Source organism: Oxyura jamaicensis, chromosome 21 (genome assembly GCF_011077185.1).
Source record: "Oxyura jamaicensis isolate SHBP4307 breed ruddy duck chromosome 21, BPBGC_Ojam_1.0, whole genome shotgun sequence".
NCBI classification, from domain to species: Eukaryota; Metazoa; Chordata; class Aves; order Anseriformes; family Anatidae; genus Oxyura; species Oxyura jamaicensis.
Genome location: NC_048913.1, coordinates 655378 through 679108, shown reverse-complemented (window position 1 = coordinate 679108; position 23731 = coordinate 655378). Strand labels below are relative to the sequence as shown.

The following is a 23731-nucleotide window of genomic DNA, read 5'->3' as shown; positions in this document are numbered from 1 at the left end:
GCGCCTGGCCAGCATGCCGGCCTGGAGGAGGGACATCCTGCGCAAGAAACTGGAGGAGGAGAGGTGAGCAGGGCGGGCTGGGGGCCGCCTATGCTGGGGCAGCTGCCCCCAGCCCACACGAACGGCACCTTGTCCCTTTGCTTTCACAGGGAGCAGAAACGGTGAGTGCCGTCTGTCCCCTTCCCTGGCAGGGGGGTGGGTGCGCGGCTGGGCTCAGTGACCCACAGCACCCCGTCCCCTCTGCTGCCGAGCAGGAAAGAGCAAGAGAAGCTGAAGCGAGAGGAGGAGGAGAAGGAGAAGGAGCAGTCAGAAAAGCTAAGGACTCTTGGGTACGATGAGACAAAGCTGGCGCCCTGGCAGCGGCAGATCATCCTCAAGAAAGGGGATATAGCGAAGCACTAGCCCCCGCTCCCCGCAGCAGCGTAGCACCCCCGCGCGCTGCACCCGGCTCTTTGTGGCGGGAGGAGGCCGGCGGGTCCCGCGCGGGCCCTGCACCAGCCGGGATGTGCCTCGGCACCCTCCTCCCGCCGCCAACGGCCCCGGCGCTCTCGCCTCGCCTGTCCTGGAAGAGCGCCCGCTGCCACTGCCCCGGGCACCCGTAGCCCCGTCCCGCTGCCACCCGCCTGCTGCTACCCTGCACACGCTGCTCTTTGCAGAGCAAGCTCTGGGGCCGCGAGCAGCCAGGCTGCCCAGGCGGCTGCTGCAGCTCCCCGGGCTGCCGGCTCCGCTCCTTCCCCTCCCACCTCCGGAGCCACCAGAGGGAGACTTGCAGCTCATGTCTGTCCCAGACCCTCCGCGTTTCAGCGATTAAAATGTTAAATCCCCTCCAGCAGTGCCCCGCGCTTTCCTGGGGCTACCCTCACCACCTGGTCCCTCGCGCCCTCCTCCCATGGGGCTGCGCTGTGCCACCCGTGGTGCCATCACCCGTGGTGCCCCCAGACACGTGCAGCCCCCGTTGGCCCCAGTGCGGTGCTGAGAGGCCGGCAGCAGCCCCAGGAAAAAGGGCCAGGTGCCAGGGGATGGAGAACACGCCACTTTATTGGGGTGGGCGCAGGCCCACCTGAGTGCACCTGCCAGGCGGATTTGAGAACTATCCCATGGGTTGGCAGCGGGCTCGGCACCCGCTCGTCCCGCGAGCGGCATGCGCCCAGGAGCCCGGCCGGGCAGCCTGCAAGTCGGGGGCAGTGTCCAGTGCAGCCCCCAGAGCAGGAGGACATAAATAGGGGGGGGGGGTGGGGGGGGGGATCTCCGTCCTGCTCCTGCAGCCTGAGCCCACAGTCTGGATAACTGACATAAAATGTCTACATGGCATAAGTAACAATACTTAGGGGTACGGCCCCCCGCGGCACCAGGGCAGGGTGGTCCTGTAGGGACCCTGCTTTTCTGGGACGTGTCTGTCCCTGGGCCCACGGGGTCACAATGCAGCCTAGGAGGGGACCCTGGGGCAGCCGGTGGTGCTGCCTTCCCAGGCTGGGGTCGTGGGGTCAGGGTCCTGCTGACAGGCTCTGGCGCAGCACCTCGGCACAGCCCGCCAGCTCCATGTGCTCCAGGGCGGCAAAGATGCGGGTGAGTGTGGCACTGGTCTGCTGGCACCAGCGCTTCAGCATCTCGTACTGCTGGTCGCGGAAGTGGGCCACCTCCATCTCCACCAGCTCGATCTCTGTGTCCCGGAGCTCCAGCACCCGCATGAACTCCTTCCAGCGCCGCACTGGCACCGCGTTGATGACAGCGTAGAGCTGGCTGCCCTGCAGCAGGGCACAGCGCTGGGGGCTGCGGGGGCGTGAGTCAGGGCCCCGCGCTGTGCTGGGCTCCTGGGGTGCTGAGGGCTCCACGCCGCCATCCAGCAGTGCTGCTCCACTGCGGCATTTGGGCAAGGACTCGGGGCTCTTCCTCGCCGTGCTGGGGCTGTGCTCACAGACCTGTTTAGGGCAGACACGACCTGGTCCAATGAGGACCATACTGCCGTGGCCAGTAACCCCCCCACAGCCGCCCTGCCACAGGTACTGACCTGGCACAGCACTGTCTCCATCGCTACAGCCTCCTGGGTGGGGGAGAACGTGCAGGCTGTGGGGCTGGGGCAGCCCTGGGGTGCGACTGTGAGGAGGGGGCTGCCCACCAGGGCCCTGTGCTGGAGCCACCTCCTCTTGTAGATGACGAAGGCGCCCATGAAGAGGGGCACAGTCAGGGCCAGCAGGAGGTACTGCAGCCCTGAGCCTGCAAGGGAGCAATGCAGTGTTCCACAGAGCCGTGCCCACCCTGCTGCCCTGGCACCCCCAGCCCCGCCGCCCCACACACCTCGGGTGCTGCCTCCGCACGCCTGCTGGCACTCCTCGCCACATGTCTCCGGGGTGCTCCTGCAAGGAGAGGGAACGTGGGCATCGCGCTGCACCGTCAGCCATGCAACCCCTCCCGGGGAGCTGCTTACATGTGGCACGGCCGGCACTCGCTGCCCTCGGCGTAGAAGTTGGGCTTGCAGCTGCCACACAGCGTGTCCTGTGTGTCCGAGCCTGGGGAGAGGGCACGCGTCAGGACTGCGGTGGGCCCCCGGCTGGCACCCCAAGGACTGGGAGACAGCACTCACAGGGCCGCTGGACCAGCCTCCCCGGGCAGAGCTGGCACTTGCTGCAGGAGAATTCGTTGCAGTGCTTGTTCAGGCAGCTGCGGAAGTGGCCAGGCTTGCAGCCACAGGCGACGTTGCTGGTGGCCGAGCAGTTGCTCAGCACGCTCTGGAAAGCTGCAGGTGTGGGGGTGAGCAGGGTGGTACAGCATGGCACAGCACAGCGCGATGCGGGGCACTGCCAGCTCACCATGGTGGTCGCACTCATAGCAAACATGGCACTTGGTGCGGGTGTTGGGCTGGGAGTGGTAGGTGCCATCAGGACAGGCTGCACAGTCGCTGTCATTGCCATGCTCCGAGCAGGGGTTCTTCAGGTACGTCCCTGTGCAGGCAGCAGGGTGACAAGTAGCACGGCCACTACTGCACGCCCAGGCAGTGCCAGGCCTCGACGCCTGTGGCAGGCTGTGCACCTGGCGTACTGTGCTCTGCCAGCTGCGCATCTCTCACCTGGTGGACACTGGGGACAGCACCGCTGAGCCGCATCGATCCAGTTCATCCCGGAGGAGCAGGAGGGCTTTGCAGCGAGCCTCCGGGGACGGCTGGGCAGCCGCTGCCCCTGTGACACGGCGCAGTCCTGGCAGCCCAGGGGCAGCAACCCACTTGCCAGCAGCCACAGCACTGCCAGGACAACCTGCATGCAGGGAAAGGGCAGGGCTGCAGACAGCTGGCACCCAGGCACGGGGTGGGCGCCCTGGGGAGCCGTGCAGCAGGGCTGGGCTGTCGTGCTTACCGTGCTTCCAGGCACGCGCAATCAGACAACAGGGACTGGCACCGAGGTTTGACCACCTGAGCCCGAGCCAAGCGCAGCCTGGCGCAGCACGAGGCGGGTGGATGCTGGTGCCCCTGCGGGGCCCCACACTGGCGTCAGGGCAGGACAGCCAGGGAGGTGGCCCCGTGCCCCAGAGCTGCGCGGGTGTGCGGCCCAGGGCTGGGAATGCCCCGCGGCAGCCCCCGTGCTGTGCTTTGTGCTTTCCCCTCGGTACCTGAGTAAGCAGCTTCCTGGCTTCCTGCCCGGGTTGCAGGGCACGCACTGCAGGGGCGTGGGGGCCACCCTGCCTGGGCTCGGGCAGGGATGGGGAGGAAGGACCCTGGTGCACAGGCAGACCTGGTGCTGCTGCCCATCGGCACACAGCCGGGGCCGCCTTCAGCCAGCCCAGGCTGGGACTCAGCCCCATGCTGCAAGCAGGGGCTGGGCACGTGAGGGTTAATGCTGCCTCCCTTTACTTTCTTCTGTTTTATCTTCCTCACAAGATGAGGCGATTTCCTCCCTGAGAGGAAACCATGCCCAGCTCATGCTCTCCCCCGATGCTATCGCGCTTTGTACGTGCGTCCCAAACTAGGTCACCACTCCCCCGCCGCCCCGTTTGGGGTGCTGGGTGCTACACAGAGGGGAGCCCCTGCGTGGGCCGCGCAGGGGGTGTCCACACCGGTTCCACTGCCGGCGGCGTGGTGGGCAGGGGGTGGGGTCCATGGGCCAGGCACTGCGTGCCCAGCCATGGCGGGCAGCCAGCCAGGGGATTCCACACCAGGGACTGGATTTCCCAGCCGAGATTGCCCCGATTACAGGGACTGAATCATTTTCTATTAAACCCGCCACCGGTGGACTGGAAACCGTGCACAGGCTGCCCCATTTGCATAGCGCCACGATCAGATCAGGGCGGACGCACCGCGACGAGCTGGCCCGGCACCCAGCGAGCGGCACGTCTGAGTCAGCGGCACAGCCCCACCGAGGCACGAGCTGCCCGCAGCGGGGCCCTGCCGGCACACGAGGGCACTGCCCCTTCCTGGGCACCCTCTAGGGCAGGGGCCGCAGTGCCAGGCAGGGGGTGCCTTGCAGGAAGGGAGCTGCCCGCACAGCTGCCGTCTGCTGCCGGTTACCCTGCGGGGCCACCGCTTCCTGTGCCGCGCAAGCGCCACCCCTACCCGTAACGTGGCTCCGGCTGCAGGCCCTGCGGGCACTGGAGCACCCAGCCACCGAGTCCCCTCAGCTGCCCCAGTGTCCTCAGCTACCACCGCGTGCAGGGCTGCAGCCAGCGTCCCCGATCCCTGCCTGCAGGCTTGCGGTGCAGCCTGTCGATGGTCTCGTGGTTGTGCCCTGCCGGCAGGCCCATGGCCACATCACACCCATCATCATGGTAGCTACAGCTTCAGTCCCCAAGGCCGAGCTGTGCCACAGTCCCCGTGACTGGGCTGTGTCTGTCATCCCCGTGGCCATGTCTACAGTCCCGTGGCTGTGCCATACCCGTGGCTCCCATCACCATGCTGTGCCCATAGTCCCTGTGGCTGTGCCATGCCCGTTGTCCCCGTGACCTTGCCCATGGTCCCCACAGCTATGCCTGCTGTGGCCATGCCACCCACAGCCACAGCCTGGTCACAGCGGGGCTGCTCCCAGCCCGGCTGCGGTGACCCCAGCCCCACCACACTCACCGAAGCTGCCCCTGGGCAGTGGCGCTTCATCCTTGAAGCTGATGCTGCTGGGTCATGCCGGGCGGTGGTGGTGGGCGCAGCGGAGCGTGGGGTCCCCAGAATCAGGGAGGCTCAGCGCGAGGGCAGCGTGCCCCAGCGCCCCATCGCCACCGCACGACGCGTGGTGAATGAGTGCCAGCCCTCCCCAGGGAGGCTTTTACACTCAACCGCAGCAGGAGGAAATGCTTTTTTGGAAATAAGTCCAGAGAGTGCAAAACCACATGACGGGAGTGCCGCGCAGGAGGGACCTGCGCCAGCCCGCCATGCCCCTCCCATTCACCCCCTACCGCTGGCACGGCCACACCACGGGCCGGGGGGGACGCACAGGACTCCCAGCTTTGCCAGGCAGAGCTGATGCCCCCAGCCTCTAACCCACACCCTGGGTGATGAGGCTGGAGCTGTCTCTGTGAGCCTCACCGTGGTGTCTGCCCCAGGCTGTGCTCCCTTTGGCTGTGCCCCACACCTGTCCCTCCCCCACCCCACAGTGCCCTGGGGGCTGTCCTGGGTGCCCCAAAGGAGAGAAGAGGCAGGCACAAGCATGAACACAGCTAGGTTTATTGCTCGGCCGGACCGCAACGGCAGGAGGGATGGCCACAGCACTGGCCCCCACCCACCAGGACCGCGCTGCAGCCAGCACAAGTGCCTTGGCCAGTGCGTGCCCATGGCTCAGCCACCGTCACCTCCCTGTCCCAGCAGGCAGTGCTGTTGTGGGGACAGCCCGAAGCTAAATAAATACGCACTCCATGAGGGTGCCCTGCTCTGGTGTGGGCCATGTCTGTGGGCAGCAACTCCCCACTGGACCACAGCCTGGCACAGGATGGCACCCAGCACTCGGCCTCCGCCACGTCAGCCTGTGCCACCGAGGCTCCTCGCTCCTTCACTGGCCTTAGCCACCGACAGCCGCTGCCTCCCACCAAACTGCCCTGACCAGACCCTGCGGCAACCGCCTGCCCCAGCCCAGCACCGTCCCCTCCTGCCCCCACCCCCGGCCTCCCGTCCCATGCGCCAGCAGCTCCGTGCCGCCCGCGCCACAGCCCTCTCGCACCTTCTCCGCTCACCGCTGCCAACATTGCGATCCCTCCTCCCCGCGCGGAGCCGCCCCAGCCTGCAGCCTTCCCGGGCGCAGCCCTGCTCTGTCCCACACCCGGCCCTGGCACTCTGCGGGTGAGGGCTCAACCCGAGCCGTGTGTCGTATCCGGCCCCACACGGCCGCTCCCTGGGTAGAAATGGGCAGCCCAGTGCCACCCTGCCCGGGACGTGTCCTCCCAGAGGGAGCTGCTCCATGTCCCCACACATGCTCGCGTGACATCCTGGCACAAGCTGGCGGGCACTCGCTCTACCCGGCCCTGGCATTACGCTATGGTTAGAAGCAGGAGGAGCTCCTTGGAGCGGCCGCGTGTCCATCCTCATCCTCACCGTCCTGGCAGCTCTCAGACCTCCCTGCAAAGCACAGAGAGGGAGAAGCACTGTTAGCATGGGGCCCTGGCGCACGGCGAGCAGAGGGGAGGGGGCTGCACGTACGAGGCCGTCAGTGTGGAGTTGAGGAGCAACGTGGTCCGGATCCGGTACAGCTGGGCCAGCGTCAGCTTGCGGTGCTGTGCCAACGGCGGGTCCGAGAGGGTGCGGCGGGCGGTGGGCTGCGGGCCACGGCTGGGCTGGCCCAGGGTGGACCCTGGGGTCTCTGTGTGTTCCTCCGGCTCCGAGAGCTCAGAATTGGAGTCACCGCTGCTGCTGCTGGCGCTGGGGGCGGCTGGGTGCCTTGGGGCACATCCAGTCCGCTGGGGGAGCAGGGGGCTGGGGGGGGGGCGCACAGAGGTCGGAGAGGCTCCGGCTCTGGCTGAGCGGGGCCGGGGGGCTGGCCAGCAGCTGCAGGAGGCTGGCCTCCGACTTGGACTTGAGCACCTGGGACTTGCAGGGCAGGAGCTGCACAGGCGTCCGGCGGCGCAGCCGGGGTGAGGGTGGCCGTGGGGTTGGGACATCCTGCCCCTCCTCGGCCACCACATCCTGCTGCCGGGTGAAGTCCCGCGGCGAGGCAGGCGAGAGCGTGCCGTAAGCGCTGTCGATGGATGCTGAGCGGCAGCTGCTGGGCTGGGCGGCCAGGCCCTGGGGCAGGGGCAGGGTGTCCGTGGGCAGCTCCCTGATCAAGGTGCTGCTGGAGGTGCCGGTGCTCACGGAGGTGCTGGTGCTCACGGAGGTGCTGTCTGATGGTGAGCCAAACGGCCCCACTTCCGAATCCGGGGAGGAGAGCTCATCACCACCATCCACCACCACCACGGAGATGGTCTCAGTGGAGCCATCCGAGGGGCTGCAAAAGTGGGGAAGGTGAGGAGGGGGCGTCACTGTGCCTGGGGGGGCACAGAGCTCCTGTCCCACTCCGTACCACTGCTGGGAGTCCAGGCTGGTGCTGCTGCGGCGCAGGACAGTGGGTGAGCTGGCGGCTGAGGTGCTGCTCTCACCATCTTCCTCCTCCTCCTCCTCTTCTTCTTCTTCCTGCAGGCGCTGGCACTGCCCGCGCTGCAGCTCCTGCAGCCGTAGCCGCTGCAGCAGGTTCTGGGGGAGGGGAGGAGTCAGGGGGCAGCAGACATGGGACCCCCACACCCCCCTCACCCTCGGCACCCCTCACCTGCGCATTGTGCAGTGCCTCGACCCAGCTGCGGCACAGTGACTGCCCACTGGCCTGGAAGGTGTAGGCAGCCACAGCACTCCCAAACTCATTCAGGTAGATGAGGAGGAAGGAGCCTGTGGGCAGAGGGGGCCATGAGCTGCACCATGGGGCCAGCCAGGGCTCCCAGAACCTCCCTGGGGTGGGGACCAGCTGCCCAGTGCCCCATCCCCACTAGGGCTGCTCACCTGGGTCCTTCAGCTCCCGACAGACGATCTTGTCCACCAGCAAGGGCTGCCGGACCACCTTGGTGCGCTCAGCCTTCTTGACAGGCTTGGTGATGAGGAAGAGGTCGGTGAAGAGGAAGCAGTAGACATCCATCTGGGGGCAAAAGCAAGACCGTGGGTGCTGGCCGGCACGCGGGGGGCGAGCTCCCCGTCCCCCATGGTCCTCACCTTGCTGTCTTTACCTTCCCGCATCTTCAGGCTGCCCTCAAGGAGGAGCTGCCGGGTGTCGTCCGGGGAGGTGCCGGGCATGGGGGCCGTCAGGTCCAGCCGCAGGAACTCCTTCAGCAGCTGCGGGGAGTCACTGGCATCAGCAAGGGGCAGGGCACGGCCTGGGCGGCATGAGACAGCAGCTCTGGCATGCCCAGCCTACCTTGTCCACCTCATCCGTGCTGCCCTCCACCACCTCATAGGCATCAATGCGGCTGAGGATGGCAGCCAAGCGCTGCTGCTCCTGACGCTGCCGCATACGTGAGTTGACGTGGTTGATGAAGTGCTCCACGGAGCCGATCTGCAGCATGGGCAGCAGACGTGAGGGGCTGGGGGCTGCCCCACTCTGAGCTCACCTGCCCGCATCCCCACGCCGTGCCCATTACCATGGTGAGGATGGCATCACGGGTGCGCGCGTCGTCCGTCTTCTTCAGCACGGACTTGAGGAGCAGCGGGTACTTGGTGAGGCGCTGGTGTGGCTTCACCAGCATGTCGCTGAGCTTCAGGCGGCTGCACTGCTTGTGCTTCTCAGCCCACTGTGGCATGCAGGTGTCAGCCCCGGCCGCGGCCCCAGTCCCCACCCCATGCTGCTCCCCCCTTACCGTCACGTAGGCGCGGAAGAGCTCGCTGTCCCGCAGCAGTGTTCGCATGTACTCCATGCAGCCCTCCTCCTCCATGCAGTACTGGATGTAGGGCTTGAAGAGTGAGCCGAACTGTGGGCAGCACAGAGGTGTCACTGCTGGGCACAGCATGGCACAGCCCCCTGGCACAGCACGGGCTCCACACTCACTGTCTTGAAGCCCTTGAGGAAGTCCACGGGGTCGAGCAGCGCCTTGGTCCGGCGGGCCTTGTCCAGCACCGGGGCCATGACGCTGCTCCACAGGCTGCGGTGCAGCTGGATGATCTCCCTGATGTTGCCGAAGAGTCGCTCGGCATCCACCTGTGAGGTAGGTTGGGAGCTGCACAAGGAGCTGCACAAGGCCCAGCACCATGCCAGCACCACGGGTGGGGGTCCCAACCCCACGCACCCCTCTCCATGCTGGTAAAAACCCCTGCCATGTGCTGCCCCCGAGACCACCTATGACAATACTGTGCCATTCTCAGACCCTGCGCAGCCCCAGCCCACCGCCGTGCTGCTCACCTCGCACAGTAGCCCCGACTCCTGCAGGTTCAGCAGGCAGCAGAGGAAAAGCTGTGGGGACAGAGCAGGAGGGGGAGCTGCTGGGGGGGCTGCTGGGGGGCAGCCGCTGCAGCACAGGGCACCCGTGGCCGGGGGTCCCTGGCAGGCAGCAGGGGCACTCACATCAGTGATGACTTTGAGCTTGCGGATGTAGGTGGCCTCGGTGTGCAGCAGCTCCCAGATGGCTTCCTGCTGGTGGCACTGCCGGCGCGTCAGGGCCTGCGGGGTTGTGTTAGTGCTGCGCCAGACAGGGAGTGGGGAGGCCGTGGCCACCGGCACCCCCAGCCCTACCTCCGTGCCCTCGATGATTTGCTGCCAGCTGTCCTCCAGCGCCAGGCTGCTGTCATCCCCATCCTCCTCCCAGGAGTCCTGGTCGAAGCGGAGCTGCGGCGGCAGCTTGGGCAGCCCGAAGCTGCTGTAGGTGTGCAGCTTGCTCTCCAGCTGCTCCATCTTATCCACCTCCTGCCCAGGAAGCGTGGAGCCAATGGGCCAGGGGTGGAGGGGACAAGGCACAGCCCTCCCCGTGCTGCCCACGGAGCTGGGGTGTGACCACAGATGACCTCGTCCCACTGCCCTAGCCCAGCGGGGCTGAAGCCTTGCCGCTCCCACACGCCCTCCCCACGCGCCCACCTACCCGCCCGAAGGGGCCGGTGACAGCGCCGGAGCTGAAGAAGCCGCTGAAGCGGCTGGCGGCACGGTTCTTCCAGGTGTCGGTGCCATTGGTGGACAGGGAGCCGCTGCCGTGTGGGGACAGCTCGGGGCCAGGGATGCTGGCGTCCCCCAGGAACTCTGTCATGTTCTTCCTCCGCCTGCCTGGAGCCTGTGCAGGGAAAGCCGGCAGTGTCCCCAGGTGGGCGCCTGGCCCAGCACACTCCGCGATGCGGGACCAGCCCCATGGGGCCACATCCTTCCCCTGCTCTCCTCCTCGCCTGGCTGCGGCCGTGCCGCTGGGATGGGCCCGGGGTGGGGATGGCGGTGGGGCAGAGACCACAGCGTAACACAACCCAACCGCAAGGCCAGCCTTGCGTGCAGACAGCTCCGTGCCTGTGGCAGGCTCCAGCCCCCAGGGCTCCAGCCCCCAGGGCAGGCAGGTCCCCCTGCCGCACACCCGCAGCCCCGTCCCGTGCCGGGGCTCGCAGAGCTGTGCCCTCCATGGGACACGAGCCCGCTCTGCCGGCGCCCGCACTGACCTGCGTACCTGCATCCCGGCTGCGTGAGGGCCGACACGGCCGCTCCTCGCCCACACCCCAGCAGAGCGGGGCGCCGCGGCTCAGCGCATCCCGCGGGGCTGAGCACCCCGAGCCCCGCACAGGCGTGCTCTGAACTTGAACTGTGAAGTCGGGCAGGCTGTGGCCAGGCTCCTCCGAACAAAAGGAGGTGGGGCCAGCACAGAAAACCTAATTTCCCTCCTTGCCAGATAAGCTAAACAGACCCAAACAATTCGCTGGCAAAGATCAAAGACCCCCAGCCCATGGCAGGAGCTGGGTCCCAGCCAGGCAGCGCCTGCCTGCCTGGGCACCAAGGCACAGCCCTGCTCACGCATCCCTGCATCCCTGCACCAAAGCCATGCAGGGACGTGGCCACTGCCCTCTCCTTGCCCCAGCACAAAGGGCGGCCAGGCTGCGGCTCCCTGCCATCCCACAGGACTCGGCACATCCCTGCTCCCTGCCACGTCCCCCCCAGGAGGGCACCGGCTGGCACAGAGAGCCCCACCGCCCCCAGCCAGGGACAGCCATTGCCATGTGCCCAGGTGAGCCCCGGGGAACCTACCCCACTTCACTCCAAGCGAGGCCCCGCAGCTCACCGTGCCATGCTGTCCCCAAGCATCCTGGGTCGCACCAGCCCTGCTGCCCTGGCTCAGCTCAGCTCCTGCCTGCCCTCGGGGACCTGGCTGGGGCTGAGACCGCCGTAGGGGCAGCCCCACTCCTGCCGGCCCCCTTGCCCCATCAGGGGAGCGCTGGTCTTGCTGCCAGGCATTGTAGTGCTGGATGCGGGCAGCCACCAGCCCCGGCCACACAGCCAGGGTGCTGCCTTCAGGGGCCTCTGGCACGGGGCTGAGAGCTGCTGTTCCCCTGCTGGTTACCCCGGGGCCACATCCCCCAGGAGCGGGAGCTGCGTGGCTGTTTGGCCCCACGAGAGTGGCACCTTCTCCCACGGGGAGTGGTGCTGAGCCCGGCCCTGTGCCTTATCTGGGGCCAGGGTCCATGGGGCAGGACCAAGGCTGCACACAGCAGCTGCCAGGCGCCACAGCGAGGAGGGATGGCGGCCACGTCCCAGCTGGGACCACAGCCAGGGCAAGCCCTGGGGTCGTCGTGGAAGCTCACGGCCTCCCCGTGGGCCCCTGGGGCATGGAGCTGCCCATTTGCTTTGCTCTGGTACCAGCCCATACGTGGCACGGCCGTGGGGCCACCAACTGAGCTGCCACGCCTGGCGCAGGCGCTGCGGTGTGGCACGGCACAGCACTGCTGGCTCAGCACAGCTGGGAGCTGAGCCTGGGGCTCCATGGAGGTCTTCAGCCCGCAAGGCACGAGGCCATACAGGAGACTGGACATGTGGGGGCACAGAGGGCTATGGGAGACCCCATCCTCAAGCTCCCCAGGGCCACCACCAGTACTCACCAGGATGTCAGCACCCTCCCGGCGGCCTGGCACCAGCTCCAGTGCTGGCCCAAAGAGCGCAGCGGTGCCAGTGGGGCGCAGGATGGGCAGGCTGGCTGACCGGGCATCCCGCGCCGCCTGCTCCACCTTCAGCTCGTCCCCAGGCTTGGCTGCGGAAGTGCAGAGCTGTCAGAGCCCCCAGCCCCATGGTGCCTGGGCCTGGTCCCCTGCAGGCCTCTCCGCACCTTTCACCCGCAGGTAGTGTCCCCCGAAGCGGTACGCCTCGAAGTGGAGGGAGAGCGGTGTGTTGGACTGGTCCAGGTAGATGTCCACCTTACTCTGCTCGATCGCCTTCCTCTCAAAGACCGGCAGCAGCACCTCCCTGCAGGGACACCGGCCCCCGTGGGTCCCGCGGGGCCCCTGCAGCAGGGCCGTACCCGGGCGAAGGAGGTGGACTCACCCCAGGGACTTCTTTTTCATGGCCGGTACGATCTCCGCCTCGATGTCAACATTCAGGTCAAACTTCAGGGTGAAGCACTCCTTGCTGGGGTCCTGTGGGGGATAAGCTGCTCACCAAGGGCCCAGTGCTGGGCTCCCAGCTGTCCCAAATGGGGCCACAGCACAGCCCCCGCACCATGCAGAGCCTGCAGGGAGCAGGATGGTTCCTTACATCCGTGTGTCTGCGCCGAGCCTTCTTCTTGGGCAGCTTTAGTGCCGAGCTCTTTCTGTCCCTGCAGGCACAGCACGGGCAGGGTGACCAGGGCGCCCCGCGGGCGGGGGACATGCAGGGTCCGGGCACCGTGGAGGCACCCGCTCTGCCCTGAGCTGCCACAAGCAGGGTCTCAGACACAGCTCACCCCCTCCCGTCCACTGGTCCCTCGTCGTCTTCCTCCACGTCGGAGGCAGGGCTGGTGCGCGGGGGGCACGAGCGGGTGGACACGTTGCGGGCCAGGATGGAGCCTGCGCACAGGTGTGGGGCTGAGCTGTGCCGCGACCCCCAGCCCACGCGGGGTCTGCCAGCCCCGCACAGGTCCCACTGTGACCGAGGGGCCCAGCCCGGCTCACCTTGCGGGGGCAAGTCAAAGCGGATGTGCCCATCGAAGTGCATGGCGCCGTGGAGGCGGCCGTCACAGACCTCACACAGGCTGAGGGGGCTGCTGTGGTTCAGCTGCTGGCACTCGGCATGGTGGCATACCTGCGGGGCACAGCCCTGGGCTGGGGCAGGGGCCAGGCAGCAGGACCCCCACCCCAGGCTGTGCTCCACTCCACTCAGAGCCATTTGGCTCAGGGGAGCATCAAGGTAGGGGACGGGGACAGCAGCGAGAGCAGGCAAAAGCCACGAGGCTGCTGGTGCTGCCTCGCAGCACTGAGCCCCCTGCCCAGCTCTTCTGCACTGTGCGGGGACCCCCGAGAGCCACAGGGCTGTGGCAGAAAGGTTGCACAATGCCTGGCCATGGAGGCGGGGAGGGGACCAGGGGACAGCCACCTGTGCCTCGTGTCACCAAGCCTTTGCTGGTGCCCCTGGTTGGGCTGAGGGCGCGCCAGGCCCCTGCCGGGCTCCTGGGGAGGCTGTGGGGCCGCTTCAGAGCCCCTTTGTGTTTGCAGGATCAGTGTCCCCACAGCAGGACGAAGGAAGCAAGTGTCTGCAGCAAAACAATGCTTGCAAGCCGATGCATTTCCTCCGATTGTGCACCCAGCCTCAGCCTCAGCCGGGCATTCACAGGCATTTATTTTTAAACCCCTGGCCAGCTCCGAAGGCGGTGCACGGGCCGTGACCCCTTGTTGGGGGCTCCGGCTGGCCCCAGATCAGGGGCTGTGGCGCTGCCAGTGGCTGCAAGCCTGCGCCGGGGGCACATCCCCACTCCCTGCAGCCGCCGGCGGGACCCCGCAGCCGCCCTGCTGCGAGAGGCGGCCGCAGCGCAGCATCCCGGGAGGCGCGGGCCCTGCCTGCGCAGCGGAGGAAGCGCCAGTGCACCTCCAGCCACCCCCGCTTCCTGCCCTCCTTCCTTCTGGCGCTGCTGAGGTCAGTGCTGACGCGCTCCCCACACCCGCGCGCTCCCCGCCGGGGCCACCTGCCCCTGCTCGACACCCACTGCTGAGCAGCCTCTGCCGAGGCACCCACTGATGCAGCCCGGCCCCTGGGATGTGCCGGCCTCGTGCCCTGCTGGCGTCCCCAGCCCTGCGTGGCTGAGCAGACCCTCTGATCTTGGGGCTGCTGCGTGGCTGCCACCAAGAGCCTGTGGTCAGGTCAGAAACACCCTGAGGGACAGAAGGGTCACAAGGTCCGGCCCCGTGGTAGGGATCACTCAGTCGCGTCCCACAGGGCCATGCACAGGAGATACCGCGTGGCCAGGAAGGAGCGAGCACCAGCCAAGCCTGCTGGGGCCCCACCGGCACCTATCGGGCAGCCGGAGGCAGGCGCTGTGCTCAGACAGCCAGGAGACCCCCGGGTTTGGGTGCCTTTCTCTGTCCTGACCCCCCAGCTCCATGTGCACCCACCCGGGGGCAGCCCCAGGGCCCCAAGAGCCCAAGCCCAGACGACTGCACCCCGAGAACAGCCCCACGCATCCCAGCCCCAGCCGTGCTGATTCCCACCGAGCTCAGCTCCTGGCCTGCGACCCCCACCCCACGCTACCTCCTGTGGCGCGGTCCCTCGGGGGTCTCCGGTGCCAGCAGCAGGGCTGTCCGGGTGGCTCCCTCCCAGCACTGCTGGCGACTGGCTGCAGCCCAGCGCCACGTGTGTCCCTGCTGGAGTGTTTACCCAGCAGCTCCACCCGTGCAAACATGGCCACGACACGCCTGCTGACCACCGCGCCAGATCCACTGCAAGCACCGTGCCTGGCACTGCGCACCCCTCACCTGGCACCGGCTGCAGGGGGCCAAGGTGGTGCTGAGTCTCGCCCCCCTAACGCCACAGGGGGGTCACACAGCAGGAGACACCAGCCCGGCTCCCTGTGCCCTCGGTGCGGCCACGTTCCCACGGGAGCAGGGTCTGGGATGCTGGGCGGGCTGCCGGCACAGGGCTGCCTCTGAAGGAGCAAAGCCCGTCTGAAACTCACTGCTTGAAAGGTCACTGCATCGTTATTTCCTCCCCAACGCTCTCAAAAGCCAGTGCCTAATTTCAATAAACAGAGTAGCCCCGCTCATCTGCTCAGAATAAAAGCCCTCGATGGTGCTGCCAGGGCTCCGGGACGAAACAGCCATCACTCTTGTTGCTGCAGGAATTTTCCTGTGGTGGCCTTCCAGTCGAGGCCATGAGCATCACGCTGCGTGGCCGTGCCAGCGGGGAAGGGCCCAAGCACCGCGCTCCCTCCCTGCAGCCACAGCCCCCAACCCACCGAGCAGGGGAACCCTGGCACTCACCGGGAGCCGGCGCGGCCGGCGCTGCACCAGCAGTGAGGACAGCCCTGGACCGAGCCAGCAGGTCGAGCAGCCAGAGATAAGGGGCCCTAAATCCACTCCGGCTTTACATTAGCGATCAACAAGATTAGGAGAGGTGGCATGGGGCACTTCCAGCCGCGGGCACTGCTTAACTCCCAAGGCCCTGCGCAGCCCAGGGCAGTCCCAGCCCTCTGCACCTCCACTGCTGCTCAGCCAAATGAACAAATGCAGCTGCTCCTCAAGGGGCTCCGTGCGGCACCCGCTCCCCGCAGCACTGATGCCGAGCCCCGGTATGCAGCCGTGAGCTGCGCGGAGGATCCCTCCCTCCCGGGCACGTCCACGCTGCCTGTGCCGGCTTGCCGAGCAGTGCGCTCCCACTGGGAACAGGACAGACGGGCTCAATTAGATTAGCTTAAATTACACCAGGTGGGGAAACGGGGAAGCTGCCACCATGCAGTTAAATCCCAGCTGTGCATGAGCCCATGGATGCCCATGGGCAGCAGGACTGTGACACTGTGACACTGCTGAGAGACGCATGCCCAGCAGGGGCCGGCTCTCTGGCCACGGGTGGCCATGCAGGGGACGCAGCTGCCAGGAGCCGCTGCCCTTCCCTGCCAGGTCCCATCAGCTGCCCAGGGCTTTTTTCCTGCACTGGGGCCAGTGGTGGAGCAGGAGCAGCAGGGTGCAGGCATGGTGTTCCCTGGGGCTCTCCCACGAGGGCTGGCGGGCTGGTGCTGCTGCGATTCCCATGGCCCCACGCCACTAGCACGTACAGGAATGAGCTTGTGCAGGGCAGGGGGCAGCACGGACCCCCACACACAGCAGCTCCCGGCAGCGCGGGTCAGCCGGCCAGGGCTGGCCTCACGGCTCCGGCACAGCGCGGGCTGCTCAGCACCCCGTGGCTGCCGGCCAGCCGGCTCCACCGACCGGTTCTGCCGGCACCAGAGAGCCAGGGCGAGACCACGGGAGCCTGCACCCGCCCCGGCTCTGCCGAGAGGAGCGGGGCACAGCCATGCACCAAACACCACGTGCCCACTGCCACTCCTCGCCCTCAGAGCCGAAGCAGGAAAGCGGCACTGCCCGGCTCAGGACCTACCTTGGCTGCCCTCCTCTTGTCAGTGCAGTCAGGGTTCTGGCAGTGCAGCCCCTTCTCTTCCACCGGGCACCGCTCGTCTGTGGGTGAGAGCCAGCATTAGCACCGCGTGCTCCCAGGGGCCCTGAGCCCCCACAGCCCTGTGCCCACCCCTGCCCCACTGTGGGGGTGCTGCCCCCGGGCCTGCCGCCCCTGTACTCCACGCACTGCTTCTGTAACTCAGCAAAGCGCTCGGGCTCAGCCGAGGCTGCTCCTGTCCCACAACCCAGGAGGATGGGTCCCTGACAGGGCAAAGGGTGGAAGCTGGCAGCCCAGGTGGGGACAAACCATCTCCTCCGCTGGTGAGCAGCGGCAGCCTCTGATAATGCCCTGGCTGCCCAACCCCCCAGAACCCTATGCCCAAACCCCAGCACTGCATCTGCTGGAGAAGGGCAGCGAGCACCTTGCGCTGCCCCGGCAGCGCCAGGACCCGCTGACTCCTGCCCCAAAGCATGGGGCTGCTGCTCTGAACATGCAGTGCCCCGGAGGGCTGCTGGCTGCCCACAGAACGGGTGCACAGCACCCCGAAACATGGGGCCAGGCGGGCCCGGGATGGCTTGCTGGTGGGAGAGGGCAGCCAGGAGCTGCCCCCGGGATGGGGACGGAGGCAACAGGCACTGCCAGCGATGACGCACGCTGCTCTCCCCAAACTCCCACTGCTGCAAACTCAGGAATGGGCCCAAAGCTCCAAACCTTCCCTAATATGGAGATTTATTTCCTGACGGGCGGCAGCGCCGGGACAGCCGCAGCACAGACCGGAGCCCCGAGGTGCCGGGGGTGCGGCTGACCCCAGCAGCAGCGGCCCCGGCAGGGGCGCGGGACATCACCCTGCACCCGCTTCCCACGCCAGGCACGGGCCAGGGCTGCGAGGGCAGCGCTGGGAGCACTAAATCCGCGGCTCGCCAGCCCCCAAAGGGGCTTATGAGCTGCTTTAAGTCCTAACAGTTAAATCGGCCTTTGGGACAAATCCTATTTTGAAGGCTTTTGTTACATGTCGCATCTAATAGTTTAAAAATAACAGACTCCGGGTGGCTCATGGCAAACCAGCGGGCAACAGGTCCCGAAGTCAGCGCCCCCCTGCAGGGCAGCTGGGGATGGGGACAGGGATGGCAGCCGTGCCAGGGGCTCCTGCGGAGGCCTGGCCTGGGTGTGCTCGTCTGGTGCGTGGAGCTGTGGCGGGGCTTGGTGCAAGCAGGGCTTGGTGCAGGCAGGGCACAGCAGCCCCGGCCCCAGGAGCTCATGTGGGGCTTCCCCGCCACTCCCCACAGCCGATCCCTCTGCATCCCTCCTGCCAACAAAAACAGCTTCTGCCCGGCCCCAGTGGGACGGGCTCGCGGCCAAGGCCGGGTTAGGTTTAGTCTGTGGAAAAGCTGCTGCCTTCTGCCCTTTCGGGGCGGAGGAGCCAGGGCTGCAGGCAGCCTCCCTGTGCCGAGACTCACGATGCTGCAGCTTCTCCCTGCTCTGCTCTCAGGACCCATCGCGGCAGCTCCGGGGAGCCCATGAGGTGCTGGGGCGCACACAGGTCCCCACGGGGCACGGCACCCAGCAGGGCGAGGGCCGCGTCCGCCCTCCCCTCTGCCTGCCCAGGGGCATCCTCACAGGGACCCCTGCGGGCACCCATGGGCAGGGCCAGGCCCAGTGCTCGTGGGAGAGGACGGGAGCTCCGTGGCTGCCATGGGGCCCTGCTGCCCACGCACCGGCCCCGCGCCGCGGGAGCACAATGGGCGCTCTGTCCCCGCCGCCGCCCCACAGCACCCGCTGGGCTGCTCCAGCCCCTCCTCTGCCACCCCGCCACCATTATCATTTCACTTGACCTATTATGAATAATAATGGAAACAAATAAGAAATTCTTTCATGCCAGCGAGGGGAAGTTTTCCAAACTCACTGAAATCGTGAGGAGGGGCACAGCAGCCTGCGGTGCTGGAACACAGCCGCAGCATCCTGCCCATGGGGCAGCCCCCTGCTGTCCCCCTGCAGGGACACGCTGCCCACCGGCACGGCTGAAGCACGCATGGCTTTATCCAAACACTGACTGCAGCAGCAGGAGCTCACGCACATAGCAGGACCTTAGCTGTGCCATAGAGGAGCTCATTGATAGCTGCATATAGAGGGAGCCCCCGGTATGTGGCAGAAGCAGGAGGGTGCCTGGGTCCCCAGGGGCACTCCCAGGGCCAGGGGAGGGATCCCACCACCACCGGTTCCTCTCCCCAGCCAGACGACCCTGCTCCTGCTGGTTCATCGCCCCCAGCTCTCCCGGTGACTCCTGCTGACGGTCAGGGCAGGCGAGCGAGGCAAGGCGGTCGCCGCGCACACCACGGTCACTCGCTGTTTCAGATGTCTTTGGGCCGGGAGCAAGCGGTGCAGCCACCTGCAGGTGCTGGTGCAGGGGCGGCTCGCCGGGTGAGCCAGCTGCACCCGCAGCATCCCCGTTCCCGCTTCTGGCCCCAGCTGGAGCCTCCCCTGCCGTCCCCTGGACACACCATTTCCTCTCCCTTTTTGTAGGGTTTTCATCAAGCCCATCGCCGCAGCCACACACGCCTCCAGCCCCCGCGACCTACCCGCCAGCTCCTCTGTGATGTCCAGGCTGGAGCTCCAGGAGAAGCGCTCCACCGCCCCGTACTCCAGTCCTGCCAGTGGCGGGGGCAGAGTCCCCAGCTCGTACGCGCCCCGCTTCTTCCAGTACAGGAACATCCTGGGGCCGTGGCCTGGGGGCCGGGGTGGCTGGCGCTGCTGCCCTCACTGCCAGGTGCCCGGGGGGGCTGGCTCGGCTGACCCCACAGAGCCGTGCCCACGGCGCCTGCCCCGCCGGGGCCACCGGTGGGACTAGCCGGGGAGGCCCAGCTCCGGCTTTAAGAGCAGGTCCCGGTCTCCGGACAAGCGGAGCATTCATCCCGTGAGCTGGGAGCTCTGGGGTGGCGGAGGGTGCTGCTGGAGGCTGCCCAATGCCCCGCGCACGGGGCGCACAAAGGCCCTTTCTTCAGCCTCCTACAGACATTGCACAAATTTCACTTTCCGCCGTCTATGAAATAAATTCGGCTGAGGAGACAAGACACGCTTGTGATTAAAATAATCGGCATGAAGAGCGGGCCTGTTCGGTAGCTGTGCTGTCGGAGGGCTGGGGGGAGGAATGCTGCGGGAAGCGGGGGGCGAGCGCCACGGCTCGACGGGGTCCTGCTGGCCGGGGGAGAGCTGCTTCGGCCACACCAGGCATCGCCCTGGAGAGCGGCTCGGTTCACGGGCGAGCCGACGGCAGCAGCGCCTGGGCGGGCGCGGCGAGGACGGGACCGTGAGCAGGCGCTGCTGAGCCCACGCAGCTGCCAGCACCGCTCCCGCTCCAGCTCAGACACCTAGTTGTGATTCAAGTTTTAAGATCGTGGCAGAACTTTGTTCCAGTTTTCCCCTGGCTCACACAATGGAATTTTTCCCCTAAATCTGAGCGAGCAGAAAAGTGCTGGGCTTGAAACCTCCCACAGGCGGCGTGCGCAGACGGCACCTTCCCCCCGCGCCCCCAGCAGGAGCTGTGGTGGTGGTGGTGCTGCTCAGCTCCCCTATGAGGCACCAGCAGGTGATGAGAAGGAGACGGGGCTGGGGCCAAACCCAGGCAAGCCCACCAGCCCCTTCCCGAGCAACCCTGAGACATTCTCCAGCCCCTGTGTGGGACACTGGTGTGCAGCTCTGCCCTTGCAGTGAGCTTCCCTCCTGGCCTCTTGCCCCAGGCCTGTTATTATAGGTTTGTCTACATCAAAATGCATTTTCCATATGTTGACTTGGCCTCCAAAGAGGCCAAATCCTCGTCAATTAAATCCACCCATGCAGATTGTGATTTTTTTTTTTTTTTTTTTGCTTTTAAGTCCTCTCTTGGTTGGTTTAGCCACTGTCACTGTGGGATATAAATTCAGCCCTACAAAGGTTTATGGAAGATAGCTGTGCAGGAAGGGTAGCAGCAGCTGAACAGAACTGCAGTGAGAGGAGAACTGAGAGGAGCTGTGGGGAGCGCAGGAGCACGTCGTGCCTCACTGCCTCCGTGCTGGGCTGCAGCCACCACCGGGTCAGCAGCACCAGGGGGACGTTTGGCCAGGACCAGCTGCACTGCTGGGTTTGTGACACAGAGCCCAAAGGAAGGGACTTCAACACGAGAAAGGGGCTCTCAGGGAACACGGCTGGTGCAAGCCCAGCCCTGGTGGTGCCCCAGGGGGAGGAGGGATGGATGCCAGACCCGAGCACCTGTCCTGTCCATTCCTGCTCGCCTTCCTGGCTGCTGCACACCCCTGCGTCGCAGGGACTGCCCTGGGCACAGACAGTAAAAGCAGCATGGCCAAGTAACAGGCGAGGGTTGCTGCTGAACTTCTCTAGCCCCTGGCCACGTCTGCAGAGCCACCGCCACCAGCAGGCCCTCGGCCTCACACCCGCGGCAGCACAAGCTTTGTGCTTGGCCTGCTGAGTGGGACTGGGGGGGACAGAGTCCAGGGGAGCAATCAGAGCAGAAAGGGTCTGCTGCACCAGGAGCCTGGAAAGCCTCTCTGGGGACTGCGAAGGGGAAGGGAGAGGAAAAAACACAGCAGGAGCAGTGCACCCCCCGGCACAGCTGCTGCTCACCCAGAGGCGACGCCTGCTCCCATGGAGGGGACGTGCCCACGGAGCTGGCCCGGGGCTGCAGGGCCTGACCCGTGTGCTGCCTGGGGACGGGCCGGCAGGGCTGGATCCTGCCAGCACTTACACAAACTGCTGCCCAGTTAAATCCCTAGAGCAGAACTTCATCAGCATTGAAATGACTCTACCCACCAGTCTCGAGGAACAAGTTCAAACACCATTGTTTCCTCCCTGGCAAGCTCTCTCCCAGCACTGGTGCTGCTGGCTGCAGCAGCCTCCACTGACACCGAGGCAGGCACAGATGCATGGACCAGGAGATGAGTTCAATTTTTCTCCTTTTCTTTGCAAGGAGACAGGCACTGAGACCTGCACTGCACAAAACTCTCCCTAAAATAGGAAAAAAACTGCATGGAAAGATCAGCCAGGCTAAGACAATTCCAGCCCCCAAATTCATCATCACCAACACCATCTTCTTCAGGTACCACATGCTCAGCATAGTTCTGCTGTTTCTAGGGAGTGATGGTTGATAGTTGCCTGAATATGAGCCAGCAGTGTGCTCAGGTGGCCAAGAAGGCCAACAGCATCCTGGCCTGTATAAGAAACAGTGTGGCCAGCAGGGCCAGGGAGGTGATCGTCCCCCTGTACTCGGCTCTGGTGAGGCCGCACCTCGAGTACTGTGTTCAGTTTTGGGCCCCTCGCTACAAGAAGGACATCGAGGTGCTCGAGTGAGTTCAGAGAAGGGCTACGAAGCTGGTGAGGGGCCTGGAGAACAAGTCTTACGGGGAGCGGCTGAGGGAGCTGGGCTTGTTCAGCCTGGAGAAAAGGAGGCTCAGGGGTGACCTTATCACTCTCTACAGGTACCTGAAGGGAGGCTGTAGCGAGGTGGCGGTTGGTCTGTTCTCCCACATGCCTGGTGACAGGACGAGGGGGAATGGGCTTAAGTTGCGCCAGGGGAGTTTTAGGTTGGATGTTAGGAAGAACTTCTTTACCGAAAGGGTTGTTAGACATTGGAACGGGCTGCCCAGGGAAGTGGTGGAGTCACCATCCCTGGAGGTCTTTAAAAGACGTTTAGATGTAGAGCTTAGGGATGTGGTTTAGTGGGGACTGTTAGTGTTAGGTCAGAGGTTGGACTTGATGATCTTGAGGTCTCTTCCAACCTAGAAATTCTGTGATTCTGTGATTCTGTGATAGGCACCCTTTGCCAGAAAAGGTAGCCAGAACTAAAGAAAATCATTGCTGGTACGTTAGTAGATTAAGAACAACAACAACAACACGGATCCTGCTATGTTTAGCACACTGTTGATACTTCAAGTGCCAAATAATCGATTTCCTATTGATTACAACACTTCTGTATCAAAACACAGCAGGTGGTTCACACAAAGCCCCTCCTGAAACTAACTTGAATGTTTGTAGTGAGGAAAGAAAGCGTGACTGATATTTGTGGTGTGCCCCTGCCCTGGGCGAGAAGGGGGCCTGCACCTCTCCGTTTACCTGCTGAGGGTTTGGGAGGAGCAGCAGGGAGAGGCAGGGGGCCCTCAGCCAGCCTATGCTGAGAGCAAGGCAAAGACAAGGCTGGTGAGAGCGTGAACTCCAGGGAGGGAGTGGTATTTAGCAGATATCCAAACAGATGCTGCGAGGAGAAAAGAGGGAATGAATAATGGAAAACTCCAGAGTCCCGTAAAAGTTTCCTAACGGCATGCCCCGCTGTGCCGGGAGCCATCCCTGCGCGCTGCGCCAGACCCTTTACTGACCGCGGCTCACAAGAGCCCACCCCAGGGAGCAGGAGGTGCAGCGGGCGGCCGGGTCCCCACCAGGCCCTTCCTGGCCCTCTCTGACATTTCCATCTGTAAATGGCAACTGGCAGGATTCAGCTCTGCCACCTGCTGCGGCTCTGGCCGTGGGGATGGCGCGGCGGAGCCTGGCAGGCTGTGCCAGGGGCACTACGCGCCCACGTTTGCTACGGCAGCACCTCCAGAAGAGCACATTTTAAGGCTGTCCAGGCGTCACACAGCATTTCACTGGAAGCTGCCCGTTTCCCACACTGCGGGCTAACCCAAACGCTGGAACTGGTGGGAAGATGCACACAACGCCGGCATTCATCGCCGTGGCCTCGAGCGGCCACCTCAGCGCTGGGGGCAGGCAGCAGGTGGTGCCCCAGCACGGCCCGGCCTCGGGCGGCCCCGCGTGCTCCGCGTGCTGCTCGACAGCCTCGGCCCGGGCTTCGGCGGGCTGAGCATCCGCGGTCCCGGGTCCCCCCGCCGCTCCGGGCGCTTAGGGCCCGGCGGTCCCCGTGCAGGGCGCGGGAGCCCCGCGGGGCCGGGCTGGGCGCTCCCCGGCCCACGCCAGCACGGGGGGGGCAGCCGCAGCAGCCCCACACTCCCGGGGCGGCGATCGCGGTCAGCAGAACGCGGCCACCCTCTGCCGGGGCTGGGGGCACCCCCCGAGGGGGGCTGCAGCCCAAGCCCCGCCGGTCCCGCGCCACCCCCGGCCGCGGATCCGCCGCGCTACTCACACGTCGCCCAGCGCAGGTTGAGCCAGCTGCGGGGGGGGGGACCCGCGCTTGGCCGCCGCGGAGCTCATGGCCGGGGCCGCGAGGGGGCTGGTCGGGCGGGGGGGCTCCCTCCACCCGCGCCCCCCGCCCCCGGCCCGGCCCCGCTCCGCACCGGGCCCGC

The 23731-nt window shown here is 66.0% G+C and overlaps 3 protein-coding genes across 3 annotated transcripts in view; 1 reads left to right on the top strand and 2 right to left on the bottom strand.

Moving 5' to 3' along the window:
- Positions 1-1020: 1020 nt before the first annotated feature.
- On the bottom strand, positions 1021-5278 carry TNFRSF25 (TNF receptor superfamily member 25). Its single transcript, XM_035344813.1, has 8 exons — positions 5045-5278; positions 3065-3248; positions 2808-2939; positions 2582-2734; positions 2426-2507; positions 2296-2354; positions 2009-2214; positions 1021-1919 (listed from the first exon to the last, which is right to left on the bottom strand). The coding sequence occupies exons 1-8, from the start codon at positions 5072-5074 to the stop codon at positions 1485-1487; spliced, it is 1281 nt and encodes a 426-aa protein (XP_035200704.1). The 5' UTR covers positions 5075-5278; the 3' UTR covers positions 1021-1484.
- A 344-nt stretch (positions 5279-5622) lies between these two features.
- Positions 5623-19564, bottom strand: PLEKHG5 (pleckstrin homology and RhoGEF domain containing G5). The gene is given in 23 exon segments (XM_035344814.1): positions 5623-6523; positions 6605-6870; positions 6872-7388; positions 7464-7633; positions 7707-7822; positions 7934-8066; positions 8141-8260; positions 8343-8480; positions 8566-8715; positions 8782-8892; positions 8970-9119; positions 9321-9371; positions 9483-9578; positions 9651-9821; positions 9994-10179; positions 11978-12126; positions 12202-12338; positions 12417-12508; positions 12627-12687; positions 12814-12916; positions 13022-13151; positions 16434-16510; positions 19028-19564. Coding segments are annotated over 23 exon segments (3267 nt in total). The 5' UTR covers positions 19161-19564; the 3' UTR covers positions 5623-6513.
- The window catches only part of ZBTB48 (zinc finger and BTB domain containing 48), a 25562-nt gene continuing 21375 nt past the window's right edge, over positions 19545-23731 (top strand). Inside the window, exon 1 of the mRNA XM_035344937.1 lies at positions 19545-19564. Within this exon, the coding sequence (XP_035200828.1) occupies positions 19545-19564 (20 nt within the window). The remainder of the gene's footprint in view (positions 19565-23731) is intronic.